Source organism: Stegostoma tigrinum, chromosome 44 (genome assembly GCF_030684315.1).
Source record: "Stegostoma tigrinum isolate sSteTig4 chromosome 44, sSteTig4.hap1, whole genome shotgun sequence".
In the NCBI taxonomy this organism is placed as follows: Eukaryota; Metazoa; Chordata; class Chondrichthyes; order Orectolobiformes; family Stegostomatidae; genus Stegostoma; species Stegostoma tigrinum.
The window spans coordinates 11,362,236-11,389,969 of record NC_081397.1 but is presented as its reverse complement, the minus strand read 5'-3'; the positions used below and the strand labels follow the sequence as shown (position 1 = coordinate 11,389,969).

The following is a 27,734-nucleotide window of genomic DNA, read 5'->3' as shown; positions in this document are numbered from 1 at the left end:
AAAAAATTCAAAGAGATACACAATGTTTCTTGCCAGACTGAAGAAAAAAAAAAGAAATATTAACTCCTGTAAGGTGAAGAAATGATAAGGGTGAGGATAGCAGTTCCTCTTCAGCCTCAATACATTCATGGAAATAGAATGCTGGCTGATTGGGATTTTAAAAGTTGTTCATTGAAAAAAAAGGTGCAGACGCAATGGGCTGACGGGCCTTTCTCTTGTGCTGCAGAGTTCTGTAACTTGAGGGTGTTAGTGGAGATCATTTTGAGTCTATCATTTTCTATGATTTGCAGTGAACACAAAACAATTTAGTTGTTCCACATTGTAACATACACCTTCAGTCAGTCAGAGTGTGTGTGTGTGTGAGAGTGAGAGGAGGAGAGAATTATTCATCAAAGGATTAATTCTGTCCTTCTCAGTCACTGATAAACTTCATATAAACATGTTTCATCCACTTTAGTAACTCTTGTTGCACGGGTTCTTCCCATTTCTGTACTTAACATCTCACTGAGGTATGGCTGTTGAAACTATGTTACAGCATGATCTATTGTTTGTCTTGATTGTAACTTTGAAAATGCCCTTATAAAATGCAGATTTAATGCTGTTCCTGAGTGTCTATTTCGGATGACCAATCAGTCTATCCATCTTCAAAACTTGTGTCAACGTCAGTGGGCTACATACCTGCTGATTGTTAGCAGTAACTGGTCAGATTTGGCTTTGTACCGAGGAAATACAACATCATCCTGATCCTTCAAGTATTTGCCTGGAGGAAGTCAATATACAGAAAGTCTGGCCGTATGGAACTAATCAACATAACATCAAGTTCATAATCATTGGGACGTGTGTTTGTTTTTAAAAGAAGAAAACGAGCAAAATGAACAGAACCAGAGGCTTTATTCCCTGTTCTCCAGATCTGCTCCTTTTCTGGGAATTCTCATGGTACTTTTTTTTCCTGAAATAATTCGAAATCAACTGAGTGAGAATCAGAAACTGAGCAACAACTGTACTTTCATACATGGGGCTATCCGAAGAAACAGGCATGCATACACAGATCAATATCCAGCTCACAACACACTACCTGTGAAAAGGAAGAACAAAGGGCGCTATTTTAAATATTTCAGGTGAGAAATTTAACCTGGGGACTCAAATACCTGTCCTTTTCAGGGTTATAACATGCCTCTAGTCTGTGTTTCCACTGTTCACGGCACTGTGTCCAAAAACAGCGCGAAACTGAAGCCGAACAACGAATTTCCATCCCAGTTTAGAGGATGAACAGCACAAGACTGACCCCACAGCAGCTTCTTGCCGCTGTGTCTCCCTCCGCAGGCCCACACACAGCCCGAGAAAGGCCTCTCTCTCCCGCCTCCAGGCCGCTCACTCCAAGTTCCGGGACCAGTTCCTGCTCCGCTCCGCCTCTTACCAACAGCCCCCGGTTCTCCCTGAACTGAGCCCGAATCAATGCCGGTCTCGGAGCCCCCTCTGTGCCCCAGACTCACATCTCGATGCGCTGCTGGAAGGAGCCTGCTGTTCCCTCGCTTCCCTGGGCGCTGGTCTCTCCATTGCGGCCTGTTTCAAACAAACCTCTTCCACTCACTGAGTCAATGGCAGCGCTGGGGGAGGGCCTCACGCATGCGCTCCTCTGGGTTGTGTGTGACAAAGGGAAATGCAGGGTTGCAGGGAAATGGCGGTGCGATGGGTCTGGGAGGGGATGCTCTTCAGTGGGTCGGTGTGGAATTTTAGTTGGGCTGAAGTATCTGTTTCCACATTGTAGGGATTCTGTGGTGATTCTATGAAGCGTGCTGCAGATTAAGCGCATAATTGTGAACTATGTGCCAATGTTTTGTTCTGCTCATGTCACCTCCCTTACTGTTTTCATATAGAATAAAAGTTTGAGCATAATTTTGAATGCTCCTGTTTCCTCCCGCAGTCCAAAGGTGTGCAAGCTAGGTGGATTGGCTGTGCTAAATTGCCCGTGGTGCCCAGAGATGTTTAGGTTTGGTGGATTAGACATGAGAAATAAAGGGTAGGGGAATAGGTCTGGGTAGGGTGCTCTTCAGGGGGCGATGAGGACTTGTTGGGCCAAATGGCCTGGAGCGGTTCAATGTGTGGCAGCATCTTCGAAGGAAAAAGGAACAAAATTAACATTCTGGGTCCAGTGACCTTTCCGCAGATTTGATGGTGGTTGGGAAAACGTCAGTTTATATGCAGATAAAAGGAGAGTGTGATGGGGTTTGGAATAAATGTTAGGATAAAGCCTAACAGAGAGAAGAACATTTGGACAGAGTTGATAACGATCAGACTGGGAGGTTGAATAGTAGTTTTTGGGAACTCTTAGTGGGTGGTGGATAATGGCAGGGTATGTGGTAACAAGGCCTTGTGAGGGGTAGAGGTTAGGCCCAAAAAATATTGATCTCGATACTGGGTCTGGAGGGCTGCAGAGTCCCCAATTGGAAGATGAGGTATTGTTCTTCTAGCTTGTGTTGAGCTTCAATGGAACTCTACAGCAAGACAGAGACAGAGATGTTGGCCTGGAAACGGGGTGGTGCATTAAAGTGGCAGGCAACAGGAAGTTCAAGGTCTTTTTTGCAAGCAGAACATAGATGTTGTGCAAAATGATTACCCAGTCTATGCTTTGTTTCACAACTGGGTGTTTTAAGAGAATTTGGACAGTCCTTGTAACTGGGCAAGAATAATGCAGACATTTCAAAGAATAAAAATGCCAGCTGTGGACATCACTGACTGGTCTGAGCATTGATTGACCCTCCTGAAATGCCCGTGAGAAGGTGGTAGTGAACTGCCTTCCTGAACCGTTGCAATCTCTGAGCTGTAGGTCGGCCCACATTGCCATTAGTAAGGGAATTGCAGGATTTTCACGGATTGACACAGACTGAACGGCCAATATACTTCCAAGTCAGGATGGTGAGTGTCTTGGAGAAGATCTTGCAGATCGTGCAGTTCCCATGAACCTGCTGCTGCTGTCTTTCAAGATGGAAGTAGTTGTGGGTTTGGTAGGTGCTATCTAATTTTATATTTGAGAGAGTGGATGTTTGTGAATGTGGTGCCAATTAAACAGGAGCAGCCTTTTCGTGGATAGTACCTTGCTTGCTGTGTGCAGTTGGAGCTGCACTAATACAGGTAATGGGGGCTACAGAGGGGAAACCTTTACACTCCTGACTTGAATGTTGGAGATTTTGGACAGGTTTGAGAAATCAGGAGGGAAGTTACTTGCTGCAGCATCCATAGCCTTGGCCCTGTTCTTGTAGCCAATGCATTTATCGGGTGAGTCCGGTTCAATTTGTCCTTCATGGTAGCTCCCAGGATGTTGACAGTGGAGGATACAATGATGCTGAGGCCCAAGTCAAAGAATGCCTTACTGCACGATTCTGTGACACAGTTTTACACTCACACACTGATCAGACTTGATATAGCCTCCATCCACCCTAACAGCAAGCTCTATCACTACAACCCCCGACTACAATCCCAAATCTCTCTGGTATTGTATAGGTTAACGTGAGTGATAGTGAACAGAATTGGACATGTTGCACTGACCCTGAGAACAATCCTCCTGTATTACAGTGGGGTCATCACTATTCCTTCTCCTCTCGGAAAGTCCGTCCGGGCACACACTCACCTTGACAGTGGTTAGCTACATACCCCCCATGCTGAGAAACTGCACCATCTGTGTGTCTCTGTTTAGTGGAGAACAGCTGATCTCCGGTTGGGATTGATTTTGTACTGTTCACTGTCAGAGCAGGAGGAGCAAATACAATTGAAAACATTGGAAACGCTCACTGAAGCGAAGGCCAAGCTGAAAACCGAAGTTACCAAGAAAGCAGCAAAGAAATGAACCTGGTATTGTATAGGTTAACGTGAGTGATAGTGAACAGAATTGGACATGTTGCACTGACCCTGAGAATGAACCACGTGGGGTGAGCCTGAGCCAGAGGCAGTCATTGAGGAATGTGACATGGCTGTGGAAAGTGAAATGGCTGGATGAAGGGTCTCGGCCCAAAATGTCAGCTTTTGAGCTCCTAAGATGCTGCTTGGCCTGCTGTGTTCATCCAGCCCCACACTTTGTTATGATGGCTGTGGAAATGTCAGTTTCAGTTCCTGTCCATTTCTATTTCACATATTCAGGGAGACAGTAACACTGGCGCAGAAACCCCGCTTCACAACACAGTCCCCAAGAAATGATTTTGTCTGATTCACCGGGAGCAATGGAAACTGACTTTGTCGGATTCTACAGCATCTGCAGTTCCTGCTATCTGTGAAATGGAAGCTGACATGCTGTCTTCTGAAAGAAAGGCCAGGACATGGGCTTTTAATTGTTTCACAACTGCTTTTAAAATTGTATCAGTGATATCAGCTTTTGTGCTCCTGAGATGCTGCTTGGCCTGCTGTGTTCATCCAGCTTCACACTTTGTCATCTTGCTTTTAAAATATCCAGGTTTTATTATCTTTGAACATAAGTTTGAGTCTGCAGGTTTTCTGCCGGGCCTTGTGTTCACTGCCCTTGTGGAGAAAAGGTTTAGTTCCAGATCCAGTTGGGGGCGGCAGTAAGCTGGAGGCGGAGCTGGACATTTCTCTGTTTGTCACTCAGTTTTCTGCCCGGGCCGCCCATCACTCCCTGTCAGCTCTTTCTCAGTCAGGTCGGGGCGGACTGTATAAAAAAAGGTGAGGCAGCTCCGCTCTCAGTCAGCAGCGATTGCAGTGAAGACGCGTGATGTCTGGGAGAGGGAAAGGAGGCAAAGGCCTGGGAAAAGGCGGAGCGAAGAGGCACCGCAAAGTGCTCCGTGATAACATCCAGGGCATCACGAAACCAGCCATCCGGCGCCTGGCTCGCCGTGGCGGGGTCAAGCGCATCTCGGGCTTGATCTACGAGGAGACCCGCGGGGTGCTGAAGGTTTTCCTGGAGAATGTGATCAGGGATGCGGTGACCTACACTGAGCACGCCAAGCGCAAGACGGTGACTGCCATGGATGTGGTGTACGCTCTGAAACGCCAGGGCCGCACTCTGTATGGATTCGGCGGCTGAGCAAATCGTCCCTTTTCCAGCGAACCCAAAGGCTCTTTTCAGAGCCACCCAAACACTCCGATTGAGAGCGGAGACCTGAGGATGGGGAACCAGCACATAGGGCTGGTGCAGCGACATTTAATTTTGCATCAATCCTTCAGGAAATATATTAACTTCGTGTCCCGCGTTGCAAGAGAGAGAGCGCGATTGTTAAATTATACTGTCTGCAGTAACGTGTTTTATAATCAAGATATCCCTACACTACAGATAGAGGTTTCACGGCCAGTCGAGACGATACGGTTCTGCAGCTGGTTATGTCAGATACAGAAGGAGCGTCCGGCTCCGTCATGCGACCATGGCTGATCTGTTTCTCAACCCTAAATCTTTGATTCTCTTCCATATGAATACCAGTCTATCAGTAATAACACCAGCTGTCCAGACCATGAATAATAATTTGCTCTGTCCGTAATTTTGGGCCCAGGCGCTAATGATACATATTACAGTGTTTGTACTTCATTGACGCTCCCAGGAATGATAATTTGTTCAGTTTTGATTCTGGTAGCCGTGCCGAGGTTTTAGTGGCGTGTTCATTCCACCTGCCTGTTAGAGATGCGTCAGGAAATGATTCAGAGCCCTCTCCGCGCTGACTGCAAGTTAGGTTCACAAGAAAATTTTGTAAAGCATAAGATATAATCTTAGGCGCAGGCGCATGGGACTTTTTAATATTTTGTAAGGTCAGGCTGAAATCGGCGGGCGATTTGAAATTGACCAACTGTCATTTCAAGTTAACCAATCAGCCTCCAATAATTATTTTACTGCCTTTTCTGTCCTTCAGTGGCTGTTTCGCGGGGATTTGAGGGACGGGACTGTATCCAATCGCAGCTCTAGGGCGTGCTCTCCATTCCCTTAAATAGGCAGCGCCGCAGCAGGATCAGCATTGAGAGTAGTACCTTGTGTGTGTTGTAGAGAATGGCCAGAACCAAGCAGACAGCGCGCAAATCCACCGGAGGAAAAGCTCCCCGCAAGCAGCTGGCGACCAAAGCGGCCCGCAAGAGCGCTCCGGCCACGGGCGGAGTGAAGAAGCCTCATCGCTACAGGCCCGGCACGGTGGCTCTGCGGGAGATCCGCCGCTACCAGAAATCCACCGAGCTGCTGATCCGCAAACTGCCGTTCCAGCGCCTGGTGCGGGAGATCGCTCAGGACTTCAAGACCGACCTGCGCTTCCAGAGCTCGGCCGTGATGGCCCTGCAGGAGGCCAGCGAGGCTTACCTGGTGGGTCTGTTTGAGGACACCAACCTGTGTGCCATCCACGCCAAGCGGGTCACCATCATGCCCAAAGACATCCAGCTGGCCCGGCGGATCCGCGGGGAGCGCGCCTAAACGGAGCGTGCCCGGCCATGTACATTCACCCCGAGAAACACAACGGCTCTTTTCAGAGCCACTAAACTGTCCCGAGAGAGCAGCAATCGTCAGGCACTGGACTTTAGTTAATGTCAACACACAGCATGCTATTGATGTCTCAATGCAACAAGAGTTACAGAAAATGAATGGGTCTGGGATGCACGAACTGATATTGAAGACGAGGCAACTCGGGACGATCAGGTTTATAAATTTTCAGTAATCACAACAAATTCAAGTACTGCATTCCACCCTTTATAGTTTATACATTTCCAATTGAACCGCCTGTGTGGGAATTGCTTCCCGTGGCGTTTCCCCAGCTGTAACTGAACTTGCCGGAGAAGGAGGGTGGGAACAATCGCCAATTTCAAAACCCGCCACATTACACAAATGATTTTTGTAGTTTTGGCCATGCAATCGAAATTTTGCCCAATCTCCCACAAGTGTATTCGATCCTCTGAGGATGGTCGGTTCTGTCTCGCATGGCATCTTTCTGGGGCCGAGCTATTCCATGTCTCATGTTCCCTGGATGGGGATACCGCTTTGAGTCACTATTTAAAGTCGCAGTCGCTGTCCCTGCAGCAAACCCTCCAACTTTATTCGTCCCGTTCTAGTTTTATCACTGTTAAAGCGAAAGCAAAAGGGATTTTTTTGCGCGTTTAGAGGACCGGGTTTGCACATAAAATGAAAATTAGTTAGCCAGCAGTGAAAGTCTAGCTGCTTTTCACTGATGTTGTGGGTGGCTCTGAAAAGAGCCTTTGGGTTGTCAGATTCAATAAGTGTCTTCACTTTTTAGTGGCGCTCCCAGCGGCGGTTTTCTTGGGCAGCAGCACGGCCTGGATATTAGGCAGCACCCCGCCCTGAGCGATGGTCACCCCTCCCAGCAGCTTGTTGAGCTCCTCGTCGTTGCGCACGGCCAGCTGGAGGTGCCTGGGGATGATGCGGGTCTTCTTGTTGTCGCGGGCCGCGTTACCGGCCAGCTCGAGGATTTCAGCCGTCAGGTACTCGAGCACCGCAGCCAAATAAACCGGGGCTCCGGCACCCACACGCTCAGCATAGTTACCCTTTCTCAGGAGCCTGTGAACACGGCCCACCGGGAACTGCAGCCCAGCCCGGGACGACCGGGACTTCGCCTTCGACCGAGCTTTGCCGCCACTGCCCTTTCCTCTCCCAGACATTGCCACAGTCTCACAAACACTTTCACAGAGAATGGAGCAATGCGGCCACATCGCGCCCTCTTGTACCTTCGGGATGAATGGGGGTGCGGCCATTGCTGATTGGTCACATTGTTCAGTATCTCCTAATGTCGTTTTAATGCCCAATCAGATATCTGCTTCCCTCACCAATCCGGATAGGGCCCGGGGAGGAGGCCGGAAAATCCCGGCGCCAAATCATCAACCGCTTTCTTTCAAACTCGAAAAGCCCGCCAATAATTTCGAAATGGGTAGAAGTTTTACAAAGAAGAATGCGTTCTTACTTCAGATAATTTACTTTTAGAATACACCTATATACGTCACACCATCTCTCTCTGATTTCCCGGCCTAGTTGAAACCAACTATTTTTGATCTTGAATTACCCCCACCCCGCGAAAAAACTTAACATTAAGCGGAAGGGGGAATGAAAAGCCCGCCGAAAGTTATTCTCTGCACAGATTGAATTTAATTCACATCTACACCCGGATATAATAATCAAAGTATCACACAACTGTTTCTTTCTCGTTGAACTCAATACTGCTTTAAACAATATTTTACAATCGCTCTCCCTATTGCACAAGATCAACAATATTTCCACTTTTGCGATGCCAGTCCGGCAGCTGTTCTGCTTTCCTCTCGGTTCACTTGGAAATTTTCCCGCCGACAGCAGAAAGCCTCATTTACAGCTTTCTGCAAAACCGGATAGAACCCGCGGGGAGATTTGAAAATAAAACAAAATTCCTCTGCGTGGAAACCGTAGGAAAATACCGGCGCCAAATCATCAAACGTTTTCTGTCCGATTTGAAAAGCCCGCCAATATGGGCAATACGAGGAAGAGGTTTTACAAGGATTTTTGCGTTAATGCTTACGATTTAATTTCCTTTCAGTTAAAAATGTTCACTTCACATAATCTCTCTCTGTCACTCCCGAAGCAACACCGTTTTCAGAAAACATTGTAAAATAGCCCTCACTTATTGTGCTGGATCAGTCTTTCCGGACGGTCTCGGTTCATTTTGAAAGCCTCTCACCGACAGCAGAAAGCCCCACACACTGCAAACTGAAAAAAAAATCGGATAAATTCCCTGACAGATTTGGAAATTGAAAAAGGAATCGCGCGGAATTTCTCTTAATGGGACTCAAATAAGAGATCATAATTTTTCATTGCCACGGGTGAAATCCAGCGTTCATACCCCCATTGGGACAAATTTGAAAAACCCTCCAACATGTAGGATAGAGGGGGGAAAGTTTCACAAAGAGGAATAAACAGTTTAATTTTTCTTTGAATTTAATTCAATTTCACATTACAAGTGCACGCTGATGTATTTATAAAAACTTACACAACGTTTTTCGGGGTGAACGGGTTAAAACTTGAAACAATAGTTTGAAGTTGCCCTCCCATATTGTCCTTGAACACAGTTTCACACTTGCGACTGCAATCCTGGCTCTGGCTTTAGCTCAGCTCATTTTGAAAGCCTCTCACCGACAGCTAAAATCCTCAATGACAAGTATCCCCCAACATCTGTTCGTGGGACTCGAGCAGTTAGTTTTCTTTCCAGGGGGTGAAATTCCTGATCAAGGGGTAAATAATAACTGGAACACATAGGAGTTGTTAAAAAAAATGACAGTGACGATGAATGTGCTTTCTGTACAGGGAGGGAGGAGAGACTGGGTAGGAAGGCAACCGAAAGTAACCGACAGAGGGACAGGGACCGCACGGTAATGTTTAGAACGTTTGTGTAAACAAAGATAAGATTAGAGACATTAATTATAGATACCGAGAATCATTTACAAACGAAAAATGGTTCAACTGCTTCATTGAAATTGTGGGTGGCTCTGAAAAGAGCCGTTGGGTTTTGGATGTGTTTTTCTCAGCACAATGTGGGGTCTCACTTGGAGCTGGTGTACTTGGTCACCGCCTTTGTACCCTCCGACACGGCGTGCTTGGCCAGCTCCCCGGGCAGCAGCAGCCGCACCGCGGTCTGGATCTCCCGGGAGCTGATGGTCCTGCGCTTGTTGTAATGGGCCAGGCGGGAAGCCTCCCCCGCGATACGCTCGAAAATATCCTTGACGAACGAGTTCATGATGCTCATCGCCTTGGAGGAGATGCCGGTGTCGGGGTGAACCTGCTTCATCACTTTATAGATGTAGATGGCGTAACTTTCTTTCCTGGATCGTTTCTTTGTCTTGCCGCCTTTCCCCGGCGCCTTCTTGATGATTTTCTTGGCGCCCTTCTTGGAAGTTGCCTGCGCTTTCTTCTCATCCGGCATCGTGACGATCGCTTTCAGATACAATAAACGGAAGCAGGCTCGGAGCTCGCATTTTATAGCCTGACCGCGTCAGCAATGCTAATGAAGGATGGGGGAAATGTCTTGTTCCTGATTGGGTAGTTTACAAGAATGTCAGACCATGTGATTAGCCTTTCTGTGATTGGTTAGTGTGAAACACAAAGTGGATCTGTTCGGATCTGCAACGAAATGTGAAACACAAACCGAAATTTTGTACACGGATCAAATTCCTAGCTCCCTTGCAGTTGAACTTGTTCCTGTCATCCACTAACATTTTGAACACTACCTCCGAGATTTTAATTGTGACAGGGTGTTTTATTCTGCTCATAGTAATCTTTTGTGAGTGAAATGTTACCTTGTTTCATCACTAGCTGAGATTTCCTTATTAGGCTGTGGGCAGGATTGTATTGTTCAGACATTCGGGTTTATTGAGGGACACTTTGCTGAATATCTGTCATTCTCTGCATTGTGGGAATGGGAGTGCAGTTCTCGATCTGTCCCTGTCTGTTTAGGCAGTATGAATGATGATTATTCTCTCATAAATCAGTCCCCGTCATACAGTCCGAGAGATGTACAGGGTCCACCTCGTCCATGGAGAGCAGATATCGGAGATTAATCTAGTTCCATTTACTAGCATTTGGTCCATATCCCACGAAACACTTCCAATTCATATACTCATCCAGATGCCTTTAAAACGTTGTAGTTGTAAGAGTCTCCAACACTTCTTTTGGCATTCAACCCATTCACACACCACTCTGTGTGCAAATATTGCACACCTTTGGTTCATTTTAAGACTTTCCCAGTCACTTAAACCCATCCCCTCTCATTTTGCATTCTTCTATCCTGGGGAAAAGATCTTGATTATGCACCCTTTCCACACCACTAAATTTTATAAACACAGCCTCCAACACTCCAGGCACGGTTTCATCAAGGGGAAGTCATGCCTGGCAAATCTGCTTAAATCCTTTAAGGAAGTAACAAGCAGGGTAGACCAAGGAGAGCCAATGAATGTTATCTACCTGGGCTTCGAAAAGCCCCTTGGCAAGCTGCCGCACAGGAGGCTGTTGAGTAACATAAGGGCCCATGGTGCTAGCATGGATAGAAGATTGGCTGCCTGGCAGAAAGCAGAGAGTGGGGATAAAAGGCATGCTTTATACATTAATGATCTGGATGAAGGAACTGTTTGCATTCTGACTACGTTTGCAGATGATACAACAATAGGTAGAGTGACAGGTAGTATTGAGGCGCTGAGGCTGCAGTATGAATTGGACAGGTTAGGAGAGTGGGCAAAGAAGTAGTCGAGGGAGTACAATGTGGGAAAGTGTCAGGTCATGCACTTGGCTAAGGAGAATAAAAGCATGAGAGATAATGATAACTGCAGATGCTGCAGCATCCGAGATTTTAAAAAAAATGTGGAGCTTATGAACACAGCAGGCCAAACAGCATCTCAGGAGCACAAAAGCTGACATTTTGGGCCTGGACCCTTCATCAGAAAAGTGGGAGGGGGAAGAGGGCTCTGAAATAAATAGGGACAGACTAGGAGGTGGATCAAAGATGGATAGAGGAGGAGGTAGGTGGAGGGGAATCTAGAGTTGCAGTGGGGTAGAGATCCCCTGAGGTTTGTCTGGATTCTCCAGCATCTGCAGTCACCATTATCTCTGATACAATTTTAACTTCACTGCAAAGCGTCTTCCAGGGATGCCTGACCTGAAGAAGTTACCATCCTCCCTCCAGAATAAAAGCATAGACTCTTTTCTAAATGGGCAGAAAATTCAGAAGTCTTGCGTGCAAAGAGACTTGGGAGTTCAACTCCAGGAATCTCTCACGGTAAACTCACAGTTTGAGTCAGTAGTCAGGAAGGCAACTGCAATACTGGCATTTATTTTGCCAGGACTTCAAGGCAGAGATTGACAAATTCTTGATCTCAAAAGGAATCAAGGGCTACAGGGAGAGTGCAGGGAAGTGGAGTTGAAATGCCCAGCCTTGATTTAAATGGTGGAATGGGCTTGATGGGCCGAATTGCCTTACTTCCACTCCTATGACTTATGGTCTTGAAGATGTTTAAAAAAAAAGGATGTGCTTATGAGGCTTTAGAAGACTTGAGTCAGGCCACATTTGAAGTAGCATGTGCAGTTTTGGGCCCCATATCTCAGGAAGGATGTACTGCCCCTGGAGCAGGTTCAGAGGAGGTTCACGAGAATGGTCCCAGGAATGAAAAGCTGAACATATAAGCAATGTTTGAGGATTCTGGAACTGTACTCTTTGGAGTTTAGAAGGACGATAATCAAAACTTAGACTACTGAATGCCTGGACAGAGTGGATGTTGGGAAGATCCTTCCATTGGTAGGAGAGACTAGGACCCAAGGGCACAGCCTTTAAGTAAAGGGAAGACATTTTAGAACAGAGATAAGGAGAAACTTCTTCAGCCGGAGAGTGGTGAATATATGGAATTCACTGCCACAGAAGGCTGTGGAGGCCGCGTTATTGTGTACATTTAAGGGTGAGATAGATAGGTTTTTGATTATCAAGGGGATCAAGGTTATGGGATGAAGGCAGGAGAATTGGCTTAAGGATCGTCTCAGCCATGATTTAATGGTGGAGCAGACTTCATGTCCCAAATAGCCTGATTTCTGCTCCTATGTCTTATGGTCATATAGTAATACAGTTCGGACACAGGCCCTTCCACCCAAACTGGTTCATGATGACTGTGGTGCCCACTCAGCTGGATCCAACTGCCCACATTATATCCCTCTACATCCTTCCCATCCATGTACATGTTCATTTTTTTTTAAAGTGTTGATATTGTGCCTGCCTCAACAACTTTCTCTGGCAGCTGATTCCACATGTGCTCCACTCTCTCTGTGAAGTTGGCACCCCTCAGGTCCTTCTTAAATTCTTGCCCTCTCACCTGAAACCTATGCCCTCTAGTTTTCAATTCCTCATCTGTGGGGGAAAAAAAAACAAACACGATATGCATTTATCCGACCTATGGAGCTCATGATTTTATACATCTGAATAAGGTCACACTTCATTCTCCTACGGTCCAAGAAATAAAGTCCTACCCTGGCCAACATCTCACGATAACCCAGGCCCACTAGTCCTGCATAAATTTTCTTTGAACACTTTCTAGTTGAACTAGGTCTTTTTTACAACAGGGTGACCAAAACTGTACACAATACTCCATGTCTATTCAAAATGCCTCGATCAATGAAGGCCAGCATGCTGAATTCCTTCTTCAGCACCCTATCCACCTGTGACACTGCTTTAAACATACTACGGACCTGTACTCCTTGGTCCCTCTGTACCACATCACTAGTCAGGACGTTACCATTTGCTGTAAAAGGCTTACTGTAGTTTGACATTCCAAAGTACAACACCTCACACTTATCTCCATTCAATTGCATTTTCCAATCCTTAGCCCACTTCCCCATCTGATTAAGATCCCTCTGTAATTTTCGATAACCTTCCCCACTATGAACGATACTGCCTAACATTGCATCATCTGTAAACTTACTAATCATGCTTTGCACATTCACATCCAGATCATTTATGTCAATAACAAATAACAAAGGTCCCAGCACCAATCCCTGTGGCACACCACAAGTCACAGGCCTCCAGTCTGAGAAAGAATCTTCAACTGTCACCCTCTGCTTTGTACCATCAAGCCAATTTTGAATCCAATGAGCTAGCTGTCCCTTCAAGTGAGCCACAACACACTGCAGCATCCCGGAGTTTCATAAAGCCAAGGAAGAACACTGATAGTGTCTTTAGAAATGACAGTTACCCAAAATGCATTGTTCGCAGATGCCACACAACTGATGACAACAGGAAGACACAACACATCCAGTGATAGTAGTCACCAGACTATGCACTGAGGGTGTGAAATAACCACCAGGTTACACTACCCCGTAAGAATCATGATAGCCCACGAACTGACAGCTGCTGTTGAGAATGAAGGATCCAATATTCACAATTAGCAGAAACAATGCGATTTACAAGATACCATGCAAATACTGCCACAAACCTTACCCAAGGCAAACCGGGAGAAAACCCGCCATCAGGATTCATGGACATCAACTCGCTGCCAAAAGTCATGGCCAACTATCACTCACCTTAATGCACATGGATAAAGAGGGACACCTGTTTGACTGGGACAACGTAGCCATCAGAGGACATCCCAACCAAAGACATGCACGAGAATTCAAACTAGAACTCCATTAACAAACATGTCCAGCTGGACACCACACACCAACCACTAAGAAATCAATCTGGAAGTGTTGCTCACCACCCCAGCAAAGTGAGGCACATAAATAGCAAGAAGGACAGAATACCAACGTTTCATTCACGGTGCACTGATGATGTTATGTAGTATGGTGATGAAATGTCTGTGAACAAACTTACAAGCTCAGTGAGCAAGTCAACAGCAGCGTATTTAATGAACTGACCCTGACATTTCCTGCAAGGCAAGTGTGAAAGTGATTATCAACATGTATCTGTCAATTTCCGCAATTTGGCTGTCACTGTGATCAAACTCTGTCAGTTTCCGCTTGGTGGCCATGTGAGTACAGTTATCAATAAGGACGTTTCAGATTCCGCTCTGTGAATGAGAGTAATTATCAAACTGTACATGTCAGTCAGTTTATGCTGTGTGTAACTGGGAAGGCTGATTCCAGCATCTGCAGTTCTTGCTATGTCCAAGGTTGTTATCAATCTGTTCCTGTCAAGTTCGTCCATTTGGATATGTGCATGAAAGCAATATGCACCTATCATTTGCTTCTCTGTCAATTTGAGCGTCCGGTTACCAAGATGTACCTGTGAGAACCTACTCTGAATATTTGAGTACAGTCAGCAATCCGTGCCTGTCTCTCTGTGGATTTGTGATTGCAGTTCTAAGTTTGTAACTGTCACTTTATGCTCTGTGAAATTGGGAGTGTTATCATCAATATATTCCTGCCAGTTTCAGTCTGTGTGAAAGCGAGTACATCAATGAATATATGCATGATAGTTTCTATTATGTGACTATGTGAACATTTTTAATCAACCTTTTACTTGCAGTTTCTGAAGTATCAATATGGTCAAATACTATTTTTTTCGTCTGACCCTACAATACGAATGTGTGAGGTTAGGTATCCATGCGTACTAGTCACTTTCTACTCCTTAAAGTGGATTAGGTTTCAGGCAGCCAAAAATATTATCCGTGGAAGCGTGATTCATTATGTGGAGTTGATATCAGAGTAATTCTGTGCAGATTTCCTTCAAGTTCTGAGGGTATACTTTGGATAAGGATTCAGTCTACCCATCTTCAAAAATGGTGTAAATGTCAATGGGTTATGTTAGGTGAAATCTGTTTGAACTGGGTATTTTGAATGGAGAGAGAAGCAAAATAAAGTGGCATTCCTCCGTGTTGTTTTATTGTCGGTTTGAACGTGTCTGACTGGAAATTAAAGTTTAACGGTGTCTGACTCAATCTGCTCCGTGACTGTGGAAAGGACGTTCTCTGCTGTGACAGTGGGAACATACCTGCTGTTTGTTAGGACGAGCTGGTCACAATTGGCTTTGTACTGAAGAAATGATACATTGCCTTGTTCCTTCAAGCATTTGTCTGCAGCAAGGAAAAAACAGATAGCTCCTGTAAACCATCATCAGATGGGTTTGAAAACATTAAACTGATCAATTCAACATTTCACTAATAAACATTCAGATATTTAAATTATCACCAGGAATTCTAACAGAACTGTGGGCCTGATTGCATTCTTGCCCTGAGCTGCACTACATTTGATCAATTTTGAAAAATTCAACTCTGAGTGATGCACAGAAAGTTACCAACCCCCGTACAGCTCCATGACTGGAACTACCTAATGCAAGCTTGTCTGTGCATATGAGTTTAGTTACTGATCCATTCATGTCATTTCATTCATCTCAATATCTACATTTTTATAATGTGTGCATACATTTATCAAATCATGACAACTTCAAACACACATGCCTAACAAATGAGAAAAACCAAGGAACTGCAGATGCTGGAAATCAGCAACAAAAGTAGAAATTGCTGCAAAATCTCAGCAAGTCTATCAGCATATGAGTATGGAAATGAACGTTCTGAAGTTGAACCTCTGTTCTGAGGAAGTGTAACGGGACCTGTAATATTACTCTGCTTTGTTTCCACGTGGATGGACTGACAGGTACAGGTACTGACTGACTCAGAATTAGTTCAAAATACAGACATCATAACTAAAGATGTGATCCAAGGACTAACAGCTATGGAGTTCCATTTAAACTCCAGCAACAGATACATGAACTATACAAAATGATTATCACTCACACATATCTAGTCATAGACAACTACAGCACAGCAAACAGTCCTGTCTCTCCAAGCCAGCACTGCTGAGAAACAACAAGCCAATAATTACATCCATTCAGCCAGCATTCAATTTCCATAAATGTATCACGGTGGCAGGGGAACTACCATCTCCACCTTTATCGCAGGATTGTTCTCAAATTCTTCATCTTGTGTAACTAGATTTTTTTTGTTCTGTTGTACGCTAGAAGATTTTATAATCATGGACATTTATTTAAAAAAATAATAATTTAAATGGTAACTGGCTCTCCACTTTACATGAAACATTTAAAATGCTCAGTTTTCGAATGCAGGAAGATTGAAGGATCAATGGAGTGTGGCTGTCCATCTTGTTCCATAACAACGGTTCTTTTCAAAAAAAAAATCTCATTATCTAAAACCTGGGTACTCACCCAATGGTCCTCAGTGTTAAATTTTAGTTTCCAAATTCTTCACAAAATAATCTGGCTCTCCTCTTTTGATGGTCTGTCACATATGGACCAAGTTCTGAAGGATAATAGAATGAAACCTGCAGGGCTATGGGATGTGTGCAGGAAGATGTGATTGTGATGCCCATCTGGGGGTGTTTGGGTCAGCATGGACATGATGCACCAAATGACCTCCTTCTGTTCTGTACCATTTTTACAATGATTGATTGGTCTAGACCAATGTTTCCCTGTCAGTCTCTGCTGTGTAATACAGAAGTAATTTGCCAAAGATTTAGAGGGACACATTGATAACTACACTCACACATTCAACAGGTAGCAACTGACATGAATGGATCAGTAACTAAACACATATGCACAGACAAGCTTGCATTAGGTAGTTCCAGTCGTGGAGCTGTACGGGTGTTGGTTACTTTCTGTGCATCACTCAATTAGAGTTGAAGTTTTTAAAATTGATCAAATGTAGTGCAGCTCAGGGCAAGAGTGCAATCAGACCCACAGTTCTGTTAGAATTCCTGGTGATAATCTAAATATCTGAATGCTTATTAGCTAGATGTTGAATTGATCAGTTAAATGTTTTCAAACCCATCTGATGACGGTTTACAGGAGCTGTTTTTTTTTGTGTCAGTTTTTGCTGCATGCCAGCATGAGCATATTTACCACTCTGTAACTTTCAGTTTCTCCCGTGTGTATCTGACAGTGTAGTTATGAATCTGTCATAACAAGGCACAGAGCTGGATGAACACAGCATGCTGAGCAGCATCAGAGGAACAGGAAAGCTGATGTTTCGGGCCTGGGCCCTTCTTCAGAAAGTTGTAGAGGTGTGAATACATTTATCATACTTTGCCCGTCAGTTTCAGGGGTGTGTGTGTGTCAATGAATGAAGTTGTAAATCTGTCCCTGTCAGTATCTGAAATCAGAATATTCAAATGTGTTTGTGTAATTGTCAGTCTATCCCTGATACATTCATGGAGCAGAAACTGAGGTTTTGTTTTCAATATATTCCTGTCAGTTTCTGCTTGGGGAATGTGTGAGCATTTTTATAAACCTGTACCTAGCAGTTTCTGTATCATCAAGACAGGAATTTAGTTATTAATCTGTACCTGTTAACTTTGGTTTTGTGAAGAACTGGGTGTAGTTATTGATCTGTATTTGTCAGTAGCTGCTCGTGAAGATGTGATTGTAATTATCAAACTGTCCCTCTCAGTTTCTGCTGTGTCATATGTGAGTTTAGTTGTCAATCAATACCCATCCATTCCTGCGTCATGAATGTGGGAGTGCAAAAATGTCAAATTTCTGTGAATGTGCAAATATAGATCACAATCTCTACATTTTTATAATGTGTGCATATATTTATCAATCTGTACCTGTCAGTTATTTTGCATTCTGAATGTGTGCATAATTGTCATTGTCCCTGTCGTTTTCTGATACGTGAAGACAAGAGTGTAGTTATCGATATACAAAGAATAAAGAGAAGAAAATTACAGCACAGGAAAATACCCTTCCGCCCTCCAAGCCTGTGCCGATCGAGATCCTCTGTCTAACCTGTCATCTATTTTCTAAGGGTCTGTGTCCCTTTGCTCCCTGCCCATCCAGATACCTGTCCAAATATATCTTAAAAAATGCTAATGTGCCTGCATCTGCTACCTCCACTGGCAACGCATTCGAGGCACCCGTCACCCTCTGTATAAAGAACTTTCCACACATATCTCCCTTAACCTTTCATCCTCTCACTTTGAACTCAGGACCCATAGTAATTGAGTCCCCCACGCTGGGAAAAAGCTTCTTGCTATCCACCCTGTCTCTTTCCCTCATGATTTTGTAGACCTCAATCAGATCCCGAACCACACTCTCCATCTTTCTAATGAAAATAATCCTAATCTACTCAACCTCTCTTCATAGCCAGCACCCTCCATACCAGGCAACATCCTGGTAAACCTCCCCTGCACCCTCTCCAAACAGTCCACATTCTGTTGGTGATGTGGCGACCAGAACTGTACACAATATTCTAAATGTGGCCGAACTAAAGACTTATACAACTGTAACATGACCTGCCAACTCTTGTACTCAATACCCTGTCCGATGAAGGAAAGCATGCCATATGCCTTCTTGACCACGCTATTGACCTGCGTTGCCACCTTCAGGGAACAAAGGACCTGAACACCCAGATCTCTCTGTTCATCAATTTTCCCTAGGACTCTTCCATTTACTGTATCGTACGCCCTTGAATTAGATCTTCCAAAATGCATCACCTCGCATTTGCACGGATTGAACTCCATCTGCCCAACTCTCCAGTCTATTTATATTCTGCTGTCATCTCTGACAGTCCCCTTTGCTATCTGCTACTCCACCAATCTTAATGTCATCTGCAAACTTGCTGAATAGACCACCTACACCTTCCTCCAGATCATTTACGTATATCACAAACAACAGTGGTCCCAGCACAGATCCCTGTGGAACACCACCGGTCACAGGTCTCCAATTTGAGAAACTCCATTCTACGACTACTCTCTGCCTCAATGATATGTGATTGTCACTTTCTTCTCTATGGCTGTGAGAGTATTTTCTCATGTCTGCCAGTCAGATCCTGCCCTGTAAATCTGAGAAACTAATTATTAAGCTATACCTGTCACTATCTGATTTGTAAATGCATTTATCATTCTCTCCCTGTCGAGTTTCTGCTGTGTGAATGTGCAAGTGAGTTTATCGATCTGTGACTGTCAGTTTCGGCTGAATATTGCTCTTTCAACATCTGCAGGTTTTCTTTGATGTTCAAATGTCTGCTCATTAACATGAATAAGATTTTATCTGCAGCTATGTAAGGTGCTGTAAGTGAAACCGTCAGTGTTTATACCATTCGCTAACTAGCAGTGCGGCTGAAGTTTGAGTATGTTCCACAATATTCATTCTATGGTACAGTTAAAGTTTTATTCTAATATTGGTCAGTCTCTGGTTTGAATGTGTTGAGTTTAATGTGCACATTTTTGTTGCAAGTTCACTGTACGAATCATTCTTAATTGTAAGTCAAAAAAACTTGGTATCTGCTTGAACATATGTTATTTTCTATCTGTTTTCAGGTCAATATTTAATTTCCTTCAGGTAGATTTAAAACTTTATATTCGGCAGTGGGTTCTGCTATTCAGTTTGTGGGGCAAACAAATTCAATGGCAATATAGGTTTCAATCTGACACTTGTCCTGATATGCAATTCCTCCAGTTTGTACAAAAGGAAAAAATAACTTCAGTTACCTCTCTCAGTCTAAGACACGGTGAGATATTTGGAGGTACAATGAATCTCTTGTTCAATCTACTACTTGGACTACTTCATGGGAATTCAGAATGTCAAAAAATTCACACAATTTTTTTTGATGATGTCACAAACAATTGATACTTAATTTATGACCATGGCCATTACCATATATTTCAATCCTACAGGGAGTGCATGGAGATTGGAGAACTGAGCTCACTTTTTGTTCTGTTTGTCTCTTTCATAGAAGGCTAGCTCTCTGACGTGAAATCTGAGTAGAAATCATTTTTAGTGTTACATGTGCTGAGGCTTGAAGTGTACATAGTCCTCATGGCTATTAGATGTGGAGGAATGTGTGTTGGAACAGTGCATCTATGTATTTGGAATACATTGTAAGTGTGTGTGTGTGTGTGTGTATATGTGCAGTTTATGTTATGTGCTCTCAGTAACCATTTTATGTCACACATTTGGAAGTCACATTATTTAATTCTTCTCTCTATGCCTGGGACATCAATTTGTCAAAACATAGACACAGTCCTGCTCAGTTACTGATAATGTGAATGTTTTTTTCCATATCTGTACTCACACTGTGCAAAGTAACTGTGTAACTGCATGAACTATTTCTTCACCTTGACAGTAACTTGAAAAACATGCTTACTAAATGCAGATTTACTGCAGTTCCTCGGTGTCCGTATCAGATGAAGATTCAGTCTGTGACTTCTCAAAAATGTTGTAAATGTCAGTAGGCTATGAATGAAGAAAATTATAGCAACCGAGGAGGTGTGCATTGGGAAGAGAGAAAACAAACTACTTGTATTTTGTTGCTTGTATTTGACTGTTGGCTTGAATGCATTTCTCTGGAAATTAAGTTCAACGTGTCTCTGACTCAAACTGCTCTTTGTCTGTGGAAATGATCCATTCTGACAGCTGTAACATAACTGCTGTTTGTGAGAAGCAGCTGCTCACACTTGGCTTTGCACCAAGGAAATGATACATTGTCTTGGTCCTTCATGTATTTGCCTGGATGAAAACAGAAGAGAAACATTCTGTAAATCAGCATCAGCCAGGTTTGACAATCTCAAACAGATTAATGTACATTCAGTTGATAATTATTAGGATGTTTCTTTTCTTCAACTTCACCTGACAATGCAGCAGAGCTCCAAAAGCTTGAGATTTTAAAATAAGCCTATTGGACTATCACACAAATCGTGAGACTTCTGCCTTTTTTTTGAAGCCATCAATTCAAACACAGGTCTAACTCAGCGAGGTCCAGAAACTGAACAATTGCACAGCTGCATCTAAAGGTGCTACCTGAGGATGCTGTAATATTGACAGTTTGTGTTACCAGATCCCAACACACGAACTGTTGTAAAGAAGCACAACAGACACTATTTCAAATGTTTTTACTCGAGACATATAATCTGTTGACTCCAATCTGCGTCCTTTACAGGATTCTTATATTTCCACCATCTTGTCTGTGTTTACACTATTTTTTTGCACAATGACAATAAACAGTGTGAAACAGTAGCCAAACAAGCAGCATTTGGGGCAGGGCCACCAATGGCATGGACTGCTTTTCCCACTAATTCCCAACAACAAACATCAATGGGTCATTCCCTAATTCCCTTCTCTCCCACTGTGAAGAAAGCAACTGCGGATGTGGGGAAAAGGGCAGAGAATGCTTCAAGCTGAGGCATCGGCCCTTTATGGAGCAATAATAGAGCTCTTTCCCAGGTCATGTTAATAACTCCCTGCCTCCAGCTCTCTCAGAACTGAATGAGCAATGTTCGGGCTGCCCAAGTCTAAGAGACACCGAATGGCTGGCAGCTAAGCTGTTCCTCTAGCCCTGCTGCATATGACTGACACGTGGTTAAACAGAATGAAAAAAGCCTGCTCCAGCATTTAACAAAGACACAATGGTACTTTTGAGAAGAGGTTATTCCGAGGCAAAAGGGAGCATTGCACAAACAACAGCTGCAAGATTTGTTGGAGACAGTTTGAAGGTTGGCAACAAAGATTGAAGGGGACAGTAAGTTCTGCAATAAACAAGCAGTTGAACTAATGGGATTATGGCTCATAAAAAAAATCTACAGAATCAAACAAGTTCATTAAAATTGATAAGCAATTGATTTCAGTCCCTTTAATGAAAGGATGTTGTCCCATTAGATGAATATAGTTAGTTAGGACGAGGGGTGTCAATCATCCCAAAGACAGCTGGCCGAGCTCAACATGAAAAAAACAGATAACTCCATCTTGCAGCAACATTCACGCTATTAAGAAATTGGTTCCAGTTAAAGATCCTTCAGATGGATTTCAATGTAATTCTAAATCTATATATAAGCATTAGGGGAGAAGATTCAGATATGGGTATGAAAGTTAATTAGTCTCCAGAAGGTTTCCTATGTCACTAAAGGAAGGCCTGGTGCATCCTATAAGAAGCAAATGGCTCACAATTCATTAGCTCCAACAGAGCTAAGAGTAGGGTAAGCAAAATGCTTTAAATAAAACTCACTTTATAATATAATTAATATCATGAATCTCATAGCAAGTCGTAAGAATCAACTCAGCAATAGTAAGCCCTGCCAATGCTGCAGTTGGAGATAAGACAATGTGGAGCTGGAGGAACACAGCAGGCCAGGCAGCATCAGAGGTGCAGGAAAGTTTAAGTTGTGGGTCAGGACTCTTCTTCAGAAGCATCAACTTTCCTGATACTCTGATGCTGCCTGGCCTCCTAGGAGGAGTGACCTGTCTGTTTTATTATAATTTAGACAGTGGGAAAATAAGAGGAGTAACAGAATTTAATAGAGACACAAAATTAATACAATTGACAGCAGAATTCAAGCTAGCCTGATAGGTAAGCGATTCTGGGGCATGACTGAAGGTGTACAGCCAGTAACTTTGAAAAGCGAATTAATAGATGCATGGAAAGATCCCATGGCCTGGTGATTACATTGTCTGTTCAACATTATCAGATTGTGGCGACTCTTGGCCTGGCTAATAGAGGGCCCATCTTCAGTTAGGAGTTTCAAAGGATTTGTTGTATAGAATAAGGGGAAAGGCACAGTGATCCCGTTGCATTGAATCACTGCAACAAAATGTATAATATTGTATTCCACTGTGAGAATCAGAGTGTCTTCAATCTCTTTCCAATCTGAGCTAAAAATTAATGATGTAACTGCATCTTCAAGAGGGGTGGCTGTGGCCCTCTCCCCGCATGATCTGGTGACTGGTTGATGAAATACTGCCACGGGCCTGAATTCTGCCTGCCCCGAGTCTTTGTCCTCGGTCTGGAGTTTCACACCTGCAGGGAATCTAAGAAGTGGATTGAAAATTTGCCCATTCAATTTGCTCCACTGTACAATGACAATATCTGATCCAAGTGAGCCGTTAACTGTAGTAGTCATTCACCTTGACCTTTATCTCAAAAGTATTCATTCAATGTTGAAAGAACATACAGAGAAATGAAAGAAATGGGACATTCTCACTGAAGCAACACGCAAGTATTGGATGGCACCCTGTGTCACAGTGGTATCTAGATGGAAGTGGTCGTGGGCTTGGAAGGCACTGCCTATGGGGCATTGGTGAATTCCAGTTGTGCATCTTCTGGAAGGTACACATTGCTGCTTGAGCATTGGTGTCTGAGGGAATGGACGTTTGCGGATGTGGAGCCAATCAAGTGTTTCTCTCCTGGATGGTATCTTGCTTCTGGTGTGTTTGTGGAGCTGGACTCATCCGGGTAAGTGGGGCTAAACCATCACATTCCTGACTTGATCACATTAGATGTTGGGCAGGATTTGGGGAAGCAGGAGACCAGACACTCGCTGCAGGATACCCAGACTCTGACCTGTCCTTGCAGTATCTGTATTTATGTACAGAAGCAGCTCGAGCGTCACAGCGTCCATGAGTGAAACAGAACGGGAACAGACCCTTTCATCCAACTGGTCTGTAATAGATTAACATCCCAATCTGACCTCGTCCCATTTGCCAGCATTTTGCACATGTCCCTCTCATGTCGACCTGTTCATCTACCCGTCCAATGGTGTTTAAAACTTATCATTGTACCCACCACAAGGCGTACCTCTGTCAGCTTGTTCCAGACATGCCCCACACTCTGCACAAAAGAAATCTCCCTCAGGTCTCTTTTAACATTGACCCTCTCACTGTAAACCTATGCCCTTAAGGTTTGGGCTCCTCCACCCGAGAAAAAGAGACCATGGATATTCACCCTATCCATGCCCCTCATGACTTTATAAACCTCTACAAGGTCACCCCTCGGTCTCTGACGCTACAGGGGAGAAAGCCCGAGCCTGTTCACCCTCTCCAAACAGTTCACACCATCTAGTCCAGCTAACATCTCTGTAAATATTTGCTGCGCCCTCTCCAGTTCAACAACTTCCTTCCGACAGCAGGTTGGCCAGAACTTTAAGCAGTAAAAGTGGACCCAAAACATTTCTTGTACAGCCACAACATGACATCTCAACTCCTATTCTCAATGCACTGACCAATGAAGGCAAACACTTGCTTCACCACCTTATCTACTTGCGACTCCACTTTCAATGAACTACGCACACAAACACCTTGGTGTCTTTGTTGGGGAACACTTCCCATGGCCCTCCCGTTAACTGTCAAACCCCTCTCCTGTTTTGAACAATGAGAATGTGTGAGTTATTATCATTCTCTTCTTGTCAGTTACTACAACGTGAACAAGAGCAACTATTAATGTATGCCTTTCCGTTTCTGTTATGTCCATTTGTGAGTTTAGTCATTGTTGCAAATACCAGTTTTTGCTGTGTGACTGAGAGAGTGAAGTTCTCAATCCAAAATAATCAATTTCTACTCTTGTGCATCAAAATAGTTTTATTCTCTGGCCACCAGTGATATTCTGTGACTGTGCTTCAATCTGAGAGAATAGTTATGAGGGCATAGAGAGTGAGCCTTAACCCCATTTCCATTTGCAGTTTATGAGCTTTCTGTCAGTCTGAGGGGGTAAGGAGGTGGAGAGCAGATCATATTCCCAACAATTTGTGGAAACAGTTGAAGAGTACAAATGTTCTAGAGCAAGCACAATGGGCTGAATGGCCTGCTTCTGACATGTACTTGGTCTGTATTTCTGAGGCATTTTCATGAATCCAAGTGTTGAATAGTGCGTCAGTGCAAAGATATCATGTAGAAATGGACAGACAAGCTTATTTTTCTTTTAAAAAAGCTGGCCCTGAGTCAGTGTAGGCTGTTTCCAATTTTACTGAGATACTTAGTTTCACTTTGTGTGCTGGGATATCGAGTTTTTTTTTCATTTATTTATTTGGAGAATTTTATTCTGTATCTGACAGACCACGCTGCATTCTCTACTTGTCAGGCTTTGGCAGAGAAAGTGCATTTGCATTTCACATTATTTAATTTGTGTCTTTGTATGGGACATCATTCATCAAAAGATAATTTTAGTCCTAAATAAAAACTCAAAAAACTTCAGGTGCTGCAAGTCAGAAACAAACATGGAATTTGATGGAAACGCAAAGCAGGTCTGGCAGCACGTGAAGAGAAATCATGGTTAACTTTTCAAACACTTCCTCAGTTCTGCACAAAGGTCACTGGATCCGAAACATTAATTCTGATTTCTCTTCACGCATGCTGCCAGGCCTGCTGAGCTTTTCCAGAAAATTCTGTTTTTGTCTACTATTTCTGTCCTCAGTCACTGATAAACATCAAAAGTTTCCATCTATATTTGTACTCAATACCTACTCCATATATGGTCATTGTAACAACTTGATCTGTTTGTATCAGACTTAAATGGAACTGCAGATGCTGGAGAATCCGAGATAACAAGGTGTGGAGCTGGATGAAGACAGCAGGCCAAGCAGCATCTCAGGGGCAGGAAAGCTGACATTTTGGGCCGAAAAACTTTTCATCAGAAACATCAGCTTTCCTGCTCCTATGATGCTGCTTGGCCTGTTGTGTTCATCCAGCTCTAAACTTTGTGATCAGGTTGTATACCTGGATTATAACTATAAAAATACCCTCACTTAATGTGAATTCAATGTAGTTATTGAGAGTATATTTGTGACATAAATTCAATCTATTCTCTTCAAATGCTGTGAATGACAATGGGCTGTCAAAAATGACCTTTACTGGAACTGGGTTAGGTTATATTGAAAAGAGGAAAAAAAAGGTTACATTTGTATTTATTTGGTGGCATTTGATCGCTGGTTTAATTGTTTCTTTCTGGAAATTGCGTTCAATGCGAGTTACTTAAACCGCGACTGTGGAAAGGACAGTCTCCGCTCTGACAGTGGGAACATACCTGCTGTTAGTAGGAGCAGCTAGTCACACTTGGTGTTGCACCACGGAAATGTGACATTGTCTTGACACATCAGATAATTGCCTGGAGAAAGGCAAAAGAGAATTCTCCCGTAAATCGACATCCACCGAGTTTCAAAATATCAAAACTCATCAATAGAAAATTTCGTGAATACTCATGATAATTCCTTGTTTTAAAGCCAACGAGTCGAACAGAAAAGGGTCCGGTTACACAACTAACCCGGGTTCCTCCTCTATCTTTTAGCGAAATTCTAAAACAATTTACGAAGACACAAAAACTAACCAGATCCACGAATGGAATGCTTACACGGTTCAATATCCAGCTCCCAACACACGAACTATTGAAGGGAAGCACAACAGGCACGATTTCAAATATTTTGCTGGAAACTCTTAATCCGGTGACTGCTATATTTCTCCTTCGCGGGATGAGCCCGTTTGCACACACTGCTTTGTTTTATTCACGGTTCAATGCAAACTCGCAACTAACAGCGTGAAACAGCAGCCAAACAATGAATTTCCATCAGTGTTTAGAAGACTAAAAGCTACAAGCCTGACCCCCAGCAGCAGCTTCTTGCCGCTGTGTCTCCCTCAGCAGGCCCACACACAGCCTGAGAAAGGCCTCTCTCTCCCCGCCCCCCAGGCCGCTCACTCCAAGTTCCGAGACCAGTTCCTGCTCCGCTCCGCCTCTTACCAACAGCCCCCGGTTCTCCCTGAACTGAGCCCGGATCGATGCCGGTCTCGGAGCCCCCTCTGTGCCCCAGACTCACATCTCGATGCGCTGCTGGAAGGAGCCTGCTGTTCCTTCGCTTCCCTGGGCGCTGGTCTCTCCATTGCGGCCTGTTTCAAACAAACCTCTTCCACTCACTGAGTCAATGGCGGCTCAACGAAAAGCTTCACGCATGCGCTCCTCTGGTCAGCAACAAGCAGCTTTTTCGGGGTGGGGATGGCAAGGATCACGCATGCGCTGCTTTCCCCGCTGAGTCCCAGAAACAAACATCAATTGGTTACTTCCCCAATTCCCTTTCCTCCCAGTTTAAGCAAAGCGAATGGAGGCTGTGGGGGAAATGGCATAAAATGTTTCAAACTGGGGCATTGGCCCTTTGTGAAGCTCCAATGGAGCTCATTCCCGGGTCATGTTAATATCTGCTTCCCACCGGCTTTCTCACAATCTGGTGGGGAAGCGGAGAAGCTGGCAGCCGTTCGGCCCATTTAATATTCTCTACTATTCAATAAAATCACGTCTGATCTCATGTTAACTGTGATATTTAATTCTGCTGGCCTTCGTCCTATATTGACTCTGTCAAGGTAACACAGAGCGATGGAATAAATGCGACATTATTACGAAGGCAGAATGTAACTGCTGTGGGGTGTCTTGCAGCGCAGAGGTAGTTTCCCTATTTCTGGGTCAGGTGGGCCGTGCTAAAGCCACACCCGGACCACAGGAGTGTAATAATATCCCTGGGCCCGATGCAAATACCAGTTTGGAATTGATGACTGATTTTA

The 27,734-nt window shown here is 44.0% G+C and overlaps 4 protein-coding genes, 1 long non-coding RNA gene and 1 pseudogene across 5 annotated transcripts; 3 read left to right on the top strand and 3 right to left on the bottom strand.

Annotated features, from left to right (window-relative positions):
- The window catches only part of LOC132206968 (histone H2AX-like), a 234,717-nt pseudogene that overhangs the window by 187,706 nt on the left and 19,277 nt on the right, over positions 1-27,734 (top strand).
- LOC132207044 (histone H4) lies at positions 4,721-5,034 on the top strand. The gene has a single exon (XM_059642235.1). The coding sequence runs from the start codon at positions 4,721-4,723 to the stop codon at positions 5,030-5,032; it is 312 nt and encodes a 103-aa protein (XP_059498218.1). The 3' UTR covers positions 5,033-5,034.
- On the top strand, positions 5,981-6,391 carry LOC132206998 (histone H3). The gene has a single exon (XM_059642171.1). The coding sequence runs from the start codon at positions 5,981-5,983 to the stop codon at positions 6,389-6,391; it is 411 nt and encodes a 136-aa protein (XP_059498154.1).
- Positions 7,195-7,614, bottom strand: LOC132206959 (late histone H2A.2.2). The gene has a single exon (XM_059642074.1). The coding sequence runs from the start codon at positions 7,585-7,587 to the stop codon at positions 7,195-7,197; it is 393 nt and encodes a 130-aa protein (XP_059498057.1). The 5' UTR covers positions 7,588-7,614.
- On the bottom strand, positions 9,325-9,874 carry LOC132207119 (histone H2B 1/2-like). Its single transcript, XM_059642294.1, has one exon. It carries the CDS (start codon positions 9,867-9,869, stop codon positions 9,489-9,491), a length of 381 nt encoding a protein of 126 aa, XP_059498277.1. The 5' UTR covers positions 9,870-9,874; the 3' UTR covers positions 9,325-9,488.
- Positions 20,728-27,157, bottom strand: LOC132207062 (uncharacterized). The gene is made up of 3 exons (XR_009443276.1): positions 26,999-27,157; positions 26,215-26,295; positions 20,728-20,936 (listed from the first exon to the last, which is right to left on the bottom strand). It is a non-coding gene; the product is annotated as an uncharacterized LOC132207062 (long non-coding RNA).

Bases quoted from the DNA above. Each gene is read 5' to 3' on its own strand.
- LOC132206959 (XM_059642074.1), bottom strand. From the start codon at position 7,587: ATGTCTGGGAGAGGAAAGGGCAGTGGCGGCAAAGCTCGGTCGAAGGCG.
- LOC132206998 (XM_059642171.1), top strand. From the start codon at position 5,981: ATGGCCAGAACCAAGCAGACAGCGCGCAAATCCACCGGAGGAAAAGCT.
- LOC132207044 (XM_059642235.1), top strand. From the start codon at position 4,721: ATGTCTGGGAGAGGGAAAGGAGGCAAAGGCCTGGGAAAAGGCGGAGCG.
- LOC132207119 (XM_059642294.1), bottom strand. From the start codon at position 9,869: ATGCCGGATGAGAAGAAAGCGCAGGCAACTTCCAAGAAGGGCGCCAAG.